General features: G+C 52.1%; 1 protein-coding gene across 2 annotated transcripts; it reads left to right on the top strand.

The window, feature by feature from the left end:
• Positions 1–544: 544 nt before the first annotated feature.
• Positions 545–13,280, top strand: Ints15 (integrator complex subunit 15). Of its 2 annotated transcripts, none has more exons than XM_076923589.1 (6): positions 545–979; positions 1,505–1,726; positions 3,622–3,787; positions 7,065–7,595; positions 8,443–8,482; positions 12,502–13,280. In XM_076923589.1, the coding sequence occupies exons 1-6, from the start codon at positions 818–820 to the stop codon at positions 12,701–12,703; spliced, it is 1,323 nt and encodes a 440-aa protein (XP_076779704.1). In that variant the 5' UTR covers positions 545–817; the 3' UTR covers positions 12,704–13,280. The 2 variants fall into 2 exon arrangements, with proteins under 2 accessions (XP_076779704.1, XP_076779703.1); XM_076923588.1 differs by having other exon boundaries at positions 546–1,009.
• Positions 13,281–13,487: the final 207 nt, after the last annotated feature.

The following is a 13,487-nucleotide window of genomic DNA, read 5'->3' as shown; positions in this document are numbered from 1 at the left end:
TGTCTCGAAAAACCAAAAAAGAAAGAAAAAAAAAAAAGAATCTGCACTCTTCACTGACAGTTGAGTGTAAAGTGTAAATGATTTGCCCCTAGATTGTATTCAAATTCTTGGGTCAGGGTAGGGGTGTAGTAGGGTGGGAGGTTTTCAGGAACAGAGAGCATGTGGGTTGAACCATGTACTACGATTCCCATAGTCCTCCTGACTTGCCTAGAACATAGCAGTTAAGAGGGGCCGGGAGTCAGGAGAGAATTTGGAAACAGAGACGCTGGAACAGAGGGATCAGGGCGTGGGGCTGCTTACCAGCATCATTTGTCCTAGTAGCCCCCCCGGGGGGGGCGATCTGGTTGGTGGGGAACACGAGAAGGCTTGCATACGTGGTGCCGGCTTGGAACACCTCTGAGTGTCTGATAATCAGAGGCGGCAAGAACACCTCTGAAGTCCCGACAAAACTTGGTAAGACGGCGGGGCGGGCCCTCGTGCTTGCCCGTGCGGGCCTTACCTCCAGGGGGCGCCCACGAGAGCGCGCAGCCGCGGCCCGAGCTTGGCCCCTGCGGGCCGCCGTCGCCACCCCGGCATTCCGCCGCCGGTTCGGCCGAGCGGCGTCGGCTCCCGCGGCTCTGGGCGGCGCCGCAGTCGGACCCCAGGACACCCGCTGGCCTGTGGCGGCGGCGGCGGGGACCATGGTCCCCTGAGCGGGTCGGCGTCTGTTAGCGGCGGGCGGGCGCCGCGACCCTGCCCGCGTCGGGGCCCAGGCCAGTCGCGCCTCTTTGTCTCCGGGCGGAAGTAGGACTCGCGGCGGGGACAGGGCGGCCGCACCATGAGCGACATCCGCCACTCGCTGCTGCGGCGCGACGCGCTGAGCGCCGCCAAGGAGGTGCTGTACCACCTGGACATCTACTTCAGCAGCCAGCTGCAGAGCGCGCCGCTGCCCATCGTGGACAAGGGCTCCGTGGAGCTGCTGGAGGAGTTCGTGTTCCAGGTGCCCAAGGAGCGCGGCGCGCAGCCCAAGGTGCTCGCCCCGGCCGTGCCCTCGCTCGGTGACAGGCGCTCGCCCCGGGGTCTCGCTCCTCTTTCAGCCCCCCGCCCTGCAGTCCAGCGGCGTTGCTCAGCCGCGTGCCCGGCTCGCAGGCGTGTGACAGTCGCCCACCAATGAGCCTGGTGGTGGCTTTGGGAACTGGCTACTTAACATCCCTCTGGGATGTTGCTTAACTAGATGCAGGGCTTTTTCCTTTGCTTATTCGTAGAGTTAAGCCCCCGGGCTTAGGCTTCACAAAGGTCAAAAAGTGCACCCTGGGAAAAAGAACAGATTTTCTTTTTTTCCTTTTGAGACACTGTCTTACTGTGTACCATGTATCTCGGGCCAACCTGGAAGTCAAGATCCTCTAGACCCAGCCTTGTGTGTGCTGGGATTCCAAGCACACACTTCCCTAATCCTTTACTGTGGGAGCTAAGGGGCAGGTATAGGCCCTCTTTCACAGCTTCTCTTCCGGGTTTGTTTTCACAGAGACTGAACTCGCTCCAGGAGCTCCAGCTTCTTGAAATCATGTGCAGTTATTTCCAGGAGCAGAGCAAGGACTCTGTGCGGCAGATCATTTTCTCCTCCCTTTTCAGCCCCCAAGGGAACAAAGCCGACGACAGCCGGATGAGCTTGTTGGGAAAACTAGTCTCCATGGCCGTGGCTGTGTGTCGGATCCCCGTGTTGGAATGTGCGGCCTCCTGGCTCCAGGTACTGCTGTCGAAATAGCAGCGTTACTTCCCACAGTCTCCATAGACAGGATAACAAGAGTTTGGATATAACATGATGTCATCAATCATTGTTGCCTTGGTGTTACATTGCTGCCTAGGTGCTACACCCAGTTCCGTTTTTATAGAGCAAACAATTTTTTGTTTGTTTGATCTTTTTTGAAACAAGGATTTGGTATGTAGCCCAAGCTGTATTCAGACCTCATGACCCTTCTACCCGAGCCTCTTGAGAATTATAGGAGCCAGTGTGCCTGGCTCGGGAATTGTAGCCTTCTTATGCACACAGTAGTAAATGGTTAGGATTTGTTTTATTTTGAAACAGATTCTGGTTATGTAGCCCAGGCTGTCCTGGATCTCAAAATGTAGACCAGGCTGCCCTTGAACTCAACCAAGACCCACCTGTCTCTGCCTCTTGAGTGTTTGTGGTTAAAGGTATGTGCCATCACACCCAGCTTATTTAAAACGTTTACTGATTATTAATGTACATGTGTATAATGTGTGTGGTCGCCTGTGCCACGGCACACCTGTGGAGGTCTGAGGACAGCTTTGTGAAGTCAGTTCACTACTTTCACCTTTTTTAGTTTTCCGTTATTTAAGACAGGGTTTCTCTGTGTAGCCCTGGCTGTCCTGGAACTCACTCTGTAGACCAGGCTGGCCTCAAACTCAGAAATCCGCCTGCCTCCGCCTCCCAAGTGCTGGGATTAAAGGCGTGCGCCACCACCGCCCTGCTTCCTCGCCTCCTTTTCATTTTAAATCTTTAAAATTATTTACTGACTTTTAATTGTTTTGTGTGGGGATGTTTTGCCTGTGTGTGTGTCTGGGTACCACCTGTGTGCTTGGTGCTCACATCGTGGAGGCTGGAAGCGGGCTTCCGATCCTTGGAACCAGAGTTACAAATGGCTGTGAGTCACCATGTGGGTGCTGGGAATCGAACCTGGGGCGTCTGGGAGAGCAGCCAGTGCCCCTAACCACTGAGCCATCTCTCCAGCCCCCACTTCTTTTGCCTTTATGTAGTTACAGAGTTTTCTCTCAGTTTGTCAGGCTTGTGGGGCAAAAGCTGCCAAATCATCCGCCATCCCCTCATCTTTTTTTTTAAAAGAGTCTTACTGTGTACCCTTGATTGGCATGGAATTCACTGTGTAGACCAGGCCACTCTCTAACTCACAAAGATCTGCCTCCCTCTGCCTCCCCATATTAAAGATTTGTGACACCATACCTGGCCTTCAATTAATTTCTTGGTAAAGAAAAAAAAAAGTCTTCATCTTCAGAATAAATGGAAAATCTAATTCTTAGGCAAAATGATTGGATTTTAAAAACAGTATGCAGAGGGAAGGAGAGATGGCTTAGTGGTTAAGAGACATATTGCTCATACAAAGGACCCAAATTCGGTTCTTAGCACCCACATCTGGCTTCCAAGTGCCTATAACTCCAGCTCCTGGGGATCCATCACCCCTCTGTCCTCCTTGAATGCCTGTACTCATATGAATCTCTCACACGGATACATGGGTCTACACACCTTGAAAAATAAAACCTTAAGAAAAGCAAGTCCAGCTCTCTAGCCTAGGCCAGCCTAAACTCAATGCACCTTTTGCATGGTCCCTGTTGTGAGAACTCACCTGCGCCCTCTAGTGTGGGAGTGTAGGGTAGCTTGCTGGTAAGCTTTCCCATCTGGTGGAGACATGCTCACCTTTGGCTGGGAAGTGGCAGTGGACTGGCTCCATGGGCTTGAGATGATGAGGCCCTGCTCCAAGGGACTTTGTTAGCAGGTCTCTCGAGCCCCGAAATGTCCGTCTGCTTGGGCGGTCTTCACTGTTTGTATGCAGCTCTTGCCTGCTAGCTCGGGGTTTCTCAGTGACGTGCACTGTGGCTTCCTCCCAGCGGACGCCTGTGGTCTACTGCGTGAGGCTTGCCAGGGCCCTTGTGGATGACTACTGCTGTCTGGTGCCAGGCTCTGTCCAGACACTGAAGCAGATCTTCAGTGCCAGTCCTCGCTTCTGCTGCCAGTTCATAACGGCTGTGACCGCGCTCTACGACCTGTCCTCAGGTAAGTGTCCAGCAGCTTCCGGTGCACACCACCCTTGTGTACTTTAATCTTTTTTTTGTGGTGCAGGGGGTGGAACCCAGAGCTTCGAGCATGCTGGGTAAACATTCTACCCTGGAACTATACCCATGTACCAGTGAGTACATTGGTTTTTGTTTTATTTGTTGTTTGTGTGTGCATGTACACGTGTGTGTGTGTGTGTGTGTGTGTGTGCGCGCGCAGTGCCCACAGAGGCCCTTGGAGCTGAAGTTACAGATTGTCCAAACGTGGGAACTGAACTCAGGTTAAGAGCAGTCAGTGTTCTTAACCACTCTTCAGACCCTTGCCACTGACTTTTTTTTAACTGCAAAGTACACATCATTATTTTGGGACTAAGCCTGAACGTACGGTATCTCCATCTTTGCCGTCTGATAGAAGCGGCTGTGTTCACGGCTTCTCGGTTGCTTAGGTCTGGATGGCAGAAATAAGAGCTGAGCTGCAGGTCCTTCTCCATGGACATGTGACTGCTCTCCACAGGATCCATTCTTAGTTATGTGCATGTGTGTGAGAGTCAGGTGTCCAAGAAAGCCAGAATTGAGTGTCGGGTCCCTTGAAGGTGAAGGCACAGGCAGTTGTGAGCTGCCCAGTGTGAGAGCTGGGAACCAAACACAAGTCCTCTGGAAGAGCAGCAAGTGTGCATCCATCCATCCATCCATCATCCATCCATCCGTCCATCCATTATCCATCCATCCATCATCCATCCATCCTTCATTCATCCATCATCCATCCATCCATCCATCCATTATCCATTCATCATCCATCCATCCATCCATCCATCCATCCTTCATTCATCCATCCATCATCCATCCATTATCCATTCATCATCCATCCATCCATCCATCCATCCATTCATCCTTCATTCATCCATCCATCATCCATCCATTATCCATTCATCATCCATCCATCCATCCATCCATCCTTCATTCATCCATCCATCATCCATCCATCCATCCATCCAACCATCCATCATCCATCCATCCATCCACCATCCATCCATCATCCATCCATTCATCATCCATTCATCCATCTTTAAGGCTTATTCTTTCTTCTTCCCATCCTACTCTTCTCCCTTCTTCTTCTTCCTCTTCTCCCTTCTCTTCTTCTTCCCCTTCTCGTCTTCTTCTGGTGTGTGGATGCCCACATGTATACATGTGCACCACATGAATTGGTCGTATCATTGGGAAACCAGAAGAAGGTGTTAGATGCCCTGGGACTGTAATTATAGTCAGGTGCGAGCCACATGTGGATGCTGGGAAATTAAACCTAGGTCTTCTGGAAGGACAGCCAGGAAGTAGGGGCCAGAGAAGACACAGATGTGGAAGGACTTACACAGAAAGCCCTGTTCATTGATCCGGTCCTGGGAATGTGTCCATGATGGAAGGAATGGGTGACAAAGCCCGGGTGCTGCTGCAGTTAGAAGCACTTGGCGCTTCTACAGAGGATTGAGTTGCATGCATGTGGTGCACATACATACGTGCAGGCAAAACGGGTTCAAGAGCACAGACCTCTGTGGGAATGAAGAATTCAGTCACCAAGCACGCATGCCCAGGGCACAGATGCACACCTTCACCTGAGCGCTCACTGCCTTTAGGCCACAGCAGGCGTCTCCACTGAGGCCTGGACATGTGTTAGAAACATAGGGGCAGAAACTCCTTGGGGAATTGAGGGGTCAGGGGCAGGGGCAGAGTTGCCACAGGGGGGTTGTAGACTACAGCTGCAGCCTGCTGCCGAGGGGCACTGTTGTCAGGATACTGCGAGATGGTCTTCTAGAGGAAGAAAGACTGGGAACCTTATTCCAACACAGGGGAGGGAGCACAGGCCTCGCTTTCCAAGTCCTTCTCTGACATGCTTGAGGCAAGCATCAGAGTGGACTCTGTCAGGCTTTCCTCTCCCGTGAGCTGAGAACACATAGCCTCAGAGAGGAGGCTGGGCAGTGTAGCTTGGTGACACAGAAGCCAGGCTGACAGAATCAGAGATGAGACCACCAACTGTTGGTTTTGTTTTGTTTGTGGTTTGGGGCTTTTTTTGTTTGTTTTGTTTGTTTTTTTGTTTTTGTTTGTTTGTTGTTGGTGGTGGTGTTTTGTGAGACAGAGTTTCTTGGTATAACAGCCCTGGCTATCCTGAACTCACTTGTAGTCCAGGCTAGCCGTGAACTGACAGAGATCCTTCTGCCTCTGCCTGCTGAGTGCTGGGATCAGAGATGTGCACCACCGTGCCCGGCTCCACCATGTGTTTCCAATGAGTTCTGAGAAAGAACTCTGGGATGGTGTGTGGATTAAGTGGGTTGGTCTGTATAAAGGACTGAGACCAGCACCTGACACATAGTAGGCCCAGAGTCAGTGCCAACTTGCACCCTTGTTAGTGCTGTTCCGGAGTCACGCTGGTACTTAGATAAGGGTTCCAGCTTTTGGCTGAGATGACCACTGGCTGCTGATGGCTGACTCCAGCACTCTGTGCTACTCTCTGAAGGGCACTGTAGCTGTCACTGTACTACGGAGGAGATACCAGATCTAGGGAAGAAACCTACACCCAGACAAGGGCTGAAGTACGGCAGTAGTTTTGAGCTAGGGGCTGGGGAGATAGTGCATCGTGTAGCACAGCAGTTCTCAACCTGTGGGCCGCAGTCCCTTTGGTAAACCCCATCCAAAAATATTTACATTACAGTTCATAACAAGAGCAAAATTACGGTTATGAAGTGAAAATAATTTTATGGTTTGGCGTCACCATACCATGAGGCGCTGTATTGAATGGTCACAGTTTTCGGGAGGTTGAGAACCATATTTAGAAGCACATGCCATACAGCATGAAACTTGAATTCAATCCCTGGGACCCATGTAAAAGTGCAAAGAGAAGGGACGGCTGCAGGGAGTCCTCTGATCCCCCACATACACTACATGCACGAGCGTGCGCGCACGCGCACACACACACACACACACACACACACACACACACACTATTAAATAAGTACATGTGTATGGGGGTGGAATTATTAACTTATTGAGGTCGTTTTTATTTTTATTTGTGCTTTTCTGAGCCTTGACTTTGGCCTTAGGGTCTTGGACACTGGGGACGGGATATCGATCATGGAGCAGATGTCAGAAGGGAGACAGAGATGAGTGACTTGGGCAGTAAGCATCTGAGCACCAGACACAAGGCTGTAAACTCAGAGACCCATCCTCCAAGTCCACTCTGCTCCTGTCCCCAAGGCCAGAGCCACTCCTGACTGCATGTCTCTTTGCAGATGACCTCATCCCACCTTTGGACTTGCTTGAAATGATTGTCAGCTGGATTTTCGAGGACCCAAGGCTGATTCTCATCACGTTTTTAAATACTCCCATCGCCGCCAACCTGCCCATAGGATTTTTAGAGCTCACGCCCCTCATTGGGCTGATCCGGTGGTGCGTGAAGGCCCCTCTGGCTTACAAAAGGAAGAAGCCTTGCCTATCCAATGGCCACATCAGTCAAAAGGTTGCCAAGGACTCGGGCACGGGCACAGGCACGGACAGAGACTCACACCTGCTGTACTCCAAGCTCCACCTGAGCGTCCTGCAGGTCCTTATGACGCTCCAGCTGCACCTGACCGAGAAGAATCTGTACGGGCGCCTGGGGCTCATCCTGTTCGACCACATGGTCCCTCTTGTGGAGGAGATCAACAGACTAGCAGATGAACTGAACCCCCTCAATGCCTCCCAGGAGATTGAGCTTGCACTGGACCGCTTGGCCCAGGCCTTGCAGGTGGCCATGACATCAGGGGCCCTGCTGTGCACGAGAGGTAAGTGCCGACCCCGCAACCCAGTGTTGTAGGAAGAAAGGACAGGGGATCCCAGACACATAATGCCTTTGCTTTTTTAGTGACTTGCTACCCATCCCATGACTATTAGGGAGGTTGGTGGAAAGACCTAGAATGTCCCCCAGAGTCACCCTCATGGGATGATGCTCTGCTCTAGATAAGGTTGCAGATGGTCCCTGGCTCTCTGGGCACAGGGCAGCTAGAGCACACAGAACTTGTCCTCCGTAGGACTAAGATATCACTGTGTGTGAGAGGTGGATCTTGCTTTGTATATCCCAGGCTGGCTTGAAACTCGTCTGCCTCTGCTTGAGTGCTAGGATTATGGGAGTGAATCACCATGCTTGGCTATGTTTGCTGTCTGATATCCTCTTTTGGGGGCGGCAGACTGTACTAGAGATTGAGCTGGGGCCTCATGCATGCTAGCCTCGTGCATGCTAGCAAGCTCTCTATCATGGAGCCACAGTGCCAGCCCCGTGTTTGCTGTCTAAGACACTGTTGGCCTGTGTCCCCAGTGGACGGTTGCCTTGACGAGGCCCCTTTTACCCTTTTATCTGATTACTCAGTGAGAGCCCTGACTTGTGACTCTTTTCCAGACACTCAACACATTGTCAGCAGGTTACCCCTTTCCAAGCGGCTTCTTCTGTTTCCAGTTTGTTTGTTTGTTTGTTTGTTTGTTTGTTTTTTAGTGAAAACTGCCATTGAGGAGAATCCAGTTTCTCAGCAGGCTGGGAGACTGCCGCAGCAGGGCCTGCTGATGGCTGGCCAGCAGTCTTGTTAAGAGCCTCAAACCCAGGTCTCCTAGTCTAATCTCATGTCTCCTTAATTACAGATGACCTGAGAACCTTGTGCTCCCGGCTACCCCATAACAAGTAGGTATTCCTACCTTCAACTGGGTTGGCATTGCTGGGACAGGGTGGGATGGCAAGAGGCAGGGCAGGGCAGACATCTTGGTCCTGGGCAAATCTTGTCTACAGGTGGCCAAGTAGCCCCTGATGAGCTTTCTGCAGGGTTAGATTAGCCCTGGGAAAAGCGGAGGCTCAGGACAGCCCTGTCACTGGAGTGGGAAAGTCCATAGCACTCTCCCAGTGTCACTCAAAGATGCTAAATCAGTGTGCTTCTCTTAGAGCAGTGCTTGGCCTTAGTGTCTCATGGGAGCTGCTGTCCCTTTCAGAACCTGGACATTGCACTTCTGTGACTCTTCTCAGAAGCGAAGCCAAAATCTGTACGTGCTGAGGGTGGTGTGCCCACACTGTGGTGACCCCAGAGCCCAGTGTGCTGGCCCTACCTGTGCATGGCTTTCCTCAGCAGGCACTTGGGCAGTCTCTGTGTGTGTCTCTGGGCCTCAGTTTCCCTTTGGGGGTGGTGATGCTGTCTGTCCCATAGTGTGTCATGGGAGCTGCTGTCCTTTCAGAATATGAGCAGTCCAGTTTTGTGACTCTGAGTCTGCGCACAACAGAGTCACATGCAGTTCACAGGCGCATGGTGGCCCTCGATCCCAGGTACAGGGGACCGGTCAGTGACCGTCATATCTCGGAAGAGAGGGCTGCATAGCTGCTAATAATAACTGTGGCTGGGAGTTGGCTCAGCCGGAAAATACTTGATGCATAAGCAAGGGGGCCTGAGTTAGATACTCAGGACCCACATTCAAAAAGCAACTTGTAGCACGCAAGTTATCCGTAATTCCCAATTCTGTAGCCAGAGTGGAGGTAGAGATGGGAAATTCCCTGACAGCTCGCAGGGCAGCTAGCCCAGAGGACGATGGGAAACGGTGGAGACTCTAGCTCAAGCCAGGTGGAAGGTGAGAGCTGACATCTGAGGTTGGCCTCTGACCTCCATGTTTGCCATGGCACACATGTGCCCGCATTTACATACATGAGTGACTGTATGTATGTACATGACATGTGCGTATGTGCATGTATGTGTGCATCACATACACCCACACAGTAGTAACTGACTGCTGAGCAAGGCGCTGTTTTCATTTGAAGCCAGGCATGTGAGCAGGGCAGGCTTACAGCAGTGCTGAGGTGTGAGCAGGGCAGGCTTACAGCAGTGCTGAGGTGTGAGCAGGGCAGGCTTACAGCAGTGCTGAGGTGTGAGCAGGGCAGGCTTACAGCAGTGCTGAGGTGTGAGCAGGGCAGGCTTACAGCAGTGCTGAGGTGTGAGCAGGGCAGGCTTACAGCAGTGCTGAGGTGTGAGCAGGGCAGGCTTACCTGAGGTGCAGGTAGGACTGCTCGTCTTGATTCATTTGTTGTTGGGTCCTGGGCCACTTGATCCTGTCACTTTTTCCTGGGTCCCAGGACTGGTGCTGGCAGGTGGCCTGGATAGAGAGGTTGGCATCTTAGCTACACTGGTTGTCACCACCAGCACCTGGTTCCTAGCTCTGCCAGACTAGCCATTCTGGGCAGGAGCTGGCAGGTCACCTGAGTGCTGCTTCATTGCAAGTTGAAGGAGGGTGGTCTGTGCCATGGATGCCCTGTCACCCAGTCCTGTACTCTTGAGTTCTTGTGGGAGAGTGGCCGAGTGTCTGGCTCAGTAGTGGAGTGGGAGAGGTGCAAGGTGCAGGTGGGACACACAGGCGATCTGCAGTGACCGGAGTACTGGTCAGGGCCACTGCTTTTTTGCTTCTGGCTACAAGAACATTGCATTTCACCTTGAATACTGTGAGCTCTAACTTTGCAACCAAACTGGAAACTTCTGGAAATGCTAACTCTCTGAGGCCCCTGTAGTATGGCCCCCGTAGTGCTCACTGGGCTTCTTGACTTTTTCTTTTGGATTTTTTTTTCTTTTTTTTTCTTTTTTTCTTTTTTCTTTTTTTTTTTTAAGAGAGAGGTGGGGGTGGGGGCGGAGGGAGGGAGGGAGGGAGTCTGGCCATGTAGCCCATGTAGGTTTTTGAGACAGGGTTTCTCTGTGTAGCCCTGGCTGTCGTGGAACTCACTCTGTAGACCAGGCTGGCCTCGAACTCAGAGATCCACTCATCCCTGCCTCCTGAGTGCTGGGATTAACTACTACTCAGAGTTATTTTGTTAAAAAATAACAAAATGTGATGTAAATGAAAATACTTCAGAGGGTCTGGAGAGATGGCCCAGTGGTTCAGAGTATTTGTTGCTATTACAGAGGACCTGATTTGAATTCCTAGCACTCAAATGACAGCTCACAACTGACTAATGCCCCACACCCCCTTCTGGCCTCCCGTGCACTGGATGCATGTGGTTCACAGACATATACGCAGGCAGAATAATCCTCACACATGAGATAGAAGTAGACATGTGTAGGATTTTGTTGTTTGTTTTTGAAAAGGCCTCGGGTGCATTGGCCTCTTAACTCTGCCTATTCTCTTCAGTGACTATCTGAGGTCTCCTGGAAGCTTTGGGTCCCCTGTGCTGCTACAGGAGGGTCTGTGACAGTCCCACCCTCTGCTCTTGGGAAGCTCAAGACAGTGTCCAAAGAGCAGCGGGGTCTACTTGAAGGCAGGCTGTCACTAGGTACAGCTGCATCGGGGTCAGTGTGCAGGGAGGTGTAGCATGGTGGAGCTGGGGGTCAAGGGGATGAGAGGCCCGAGCTGGAACTGGAAGGCTGGATTTGGTGATGAGAGAGAGCAACACTGGTACAGGTACAGAGCCAGGCTGAGGTTCAGTGAGACTGGGCGGGGAGAGCAGGAGCTTGTGTCTGCAGCAGGGACCTAAGCTGGGAGGCTGTATCCTCAGCTTGGAGAGCCAGGCTGACTGGCAGACTGACTTGGGGAAGGTGGATGTGCTGAGCTTATAGCAGGAAGGTTCTGGTCCTGTTGCCAGCTGGGAAGGAACCTCAGAACAGCTCTGAACTTAGGATGGGGCATTCCAGACAGTGGAGGCTGTAGAAAGGAAGAAGTTGTGAGGGTCACGGTAGAGCCTCTGGTCTGGGCAGGGAGGGTATGGCTCTGGCTTCTCACTGCCTTAGACCTTGGGGCTATGATTCTTTGAATCATAATAAGCTATTGAAAAGCCATCTTTGTGGGGCCTACGTGTGGAATGCAGTCAGAACTCAATTAGAATTGATATTTTCCTGGTGGCCAAGTTGCTGTCCTGAGACTATGTCGGTGAGGGGGCTCAGGCCCAGGATCCTCTGGAGGCTGTGGTAGTTGGGGTTACTCTTGCTGTGACGAAGCACTGTGACCAAAGCAGCCTGGGGAGGAAAGGGTTTATTTGACTTCCGCATCCTGTTCATTATAGAAGGAAGTCAGGACAGGAACTCAAGCAGAGCAGGAACCTGGAGGCAGGAGCTGATGCAGAGGTCATGAAGGAGTGCTGCTCTCAGCTTTGCTCCCCATGGCTTGCTCAGCCTGCTTTCTTACAGAACCCAGGGCCACCAGTGCAGGGATGACATCACCCACAATGGGCTGGGCCCTCCCCCATCAATCAATCAATCACTAATAAAGAAAATGCCCCACAGCCAGATATTATGAAAGCATTTTCTCAGGTGAGGTTCCCTCCCTTCAGATAACTCTAGCTTCTGTCAAGTTGATGTAAAACTAGAACCAGCACAGAGGCCAGCCTCTATAAGCCTCGAGTTCTGAGGGCTTAGGGTTCTGGATGCCACATGGAGAATTTCACACGGTCCAAGGTTCCAAGTGTATCCACCCATCCTTGGTGGGATTATAGCTGTATCCCTGCAGGTCCGTCTCTCTGGGTCCTGGGCTGGATCCTGCTAAGCATCATTCCCTTCCCCGTGTCCTGTGCTCCAGGTTCACCTTCCAGGAGCCCCTGACTCGGGAGGGACAGAGCAGCTGCTGGAGTGTTGGGACTACAGGCATGTGCTCTCAGGCTTGTAGCATTTGGGAAAATAGGCCAGACGCCCAAGTGATAGCACTGGGCTTAAGGCCTCAGTCTTAATCTCTCTCCTTGTGTTTCAGCCTGCTCCAGCTGGTGATCTCGGGCCCAGTGCAGCAGTCGCCACACACCGCTCTTCCCCCTGGGTTCTATCCGCATATCCATACTCCCCCGCTGGCCTACGGGGCTGTGCCAGCCCACCCAGCTGCCCACCCAGCCCTGCCTTCGCACCCAGGGCACACCTTCATCTCAGGTGTGACCTTTCCATTCAGGCCCATCCGCTAGGCTGGCCCCTCCGAGCCAAGCCGCCAAGCGGCTGTGTGCCTTGTACCTGGGCCAAGGAAGCCTTTGGAGAGAGGGGTGCTGGCCCCATGGGCAAGGACCCCTGGTAAGCAGCAGGTGGTCACTCCAGCTGGCAGAACCATCTTGGTACTGATATCCCAAGTTGCTGTTGCCAGGGTGCCTCCTACCTGGTCATATTAAATATCCAGATTGGATGATGAAAGGGAGTGGGCTCCACCCTCTGCAGAGAGTGTTGCAGGTGTTTTTAGATACACCAGTCTGTGAGTGACAGTTGTCACTCTCAGTTTGCCACCAGGGCATGCTGGTGGGTAAGCCGCCTGCGGGTCCATTTGCCCTGCCTCAGGAATGTGAAGTGTCTCTGCCACCAACACCGGCTCTCTGCAGCTCCGTGAGCTCAGAATGCAGAGGGTGAGACCCAGCTGGAATGCAGCACTGGGCACTGCTCAGGGACACCTGTTGGGATTCCCCATCACCTTGGAAAGGATCTGTGTTTTATTGGGGGGTGGGTATCTCTAAAATTTCCTTTCATGTGTTCAAAATAAATTTTTTCTAAACAGTTTCATAGGCGTTATGGGACTTTGATTTTGCGGTGCTGAGATTCAAGCCCATGGAGTTGCACATACTTAGCAGGTGTGTTTTCAGTGAGCTACACCCCAGCCCTATGGAACATACATCTTTAGTTAAATTTTAAGGATTTGATGTGTATAGATTTCATGTGCATGTGTGTCTATGTTCCTCGCATGTACAGTGCCCCTGGAGGCCCGAT

This window comes from Arvicanthis niloticus, chromosome 24 (assembly GCF_011762505.2).
Source record: "Arvicanthis niloticus isolate mArvNil1 chromosome 24, mArvNil1.pat.X, whole genome shotgun sequence".
NCBI lineage: Eukaryota > Metazoa > Chordata > Mammalia > Rodentia > Muridae > Arvicanthis > Arvicanthis niloticus.
This window is presented reverse-complemented; position numbering and strand designations above follow the sequence as displayed.

Excerpts from the sequence above, each read along its gene's own strand:
- Ints15 (XM_076923588.1), top strand. The coding sequence starts at position 818 with ATGAGCGACATCCGCCACTCGCTGCTGCGGCGCGACGCGCTGAGCGCC. Across the intron at positions 3,788-7,064 it reads GCTCTACGACCTGTCCTCAG|ATGACCTCATCCCACCTTTG; the intron begins GTAAGTGTCCAG and ends GTCTCTTTGCAG. Across the intron at positions 7,596-8,442 it reads GGCCCTGCTGTGCACGAGAG|ATGACCTGAGAACCTTGTGC; the intron begins GTAAGTGCCGAC and ends CCTTAATTACAG.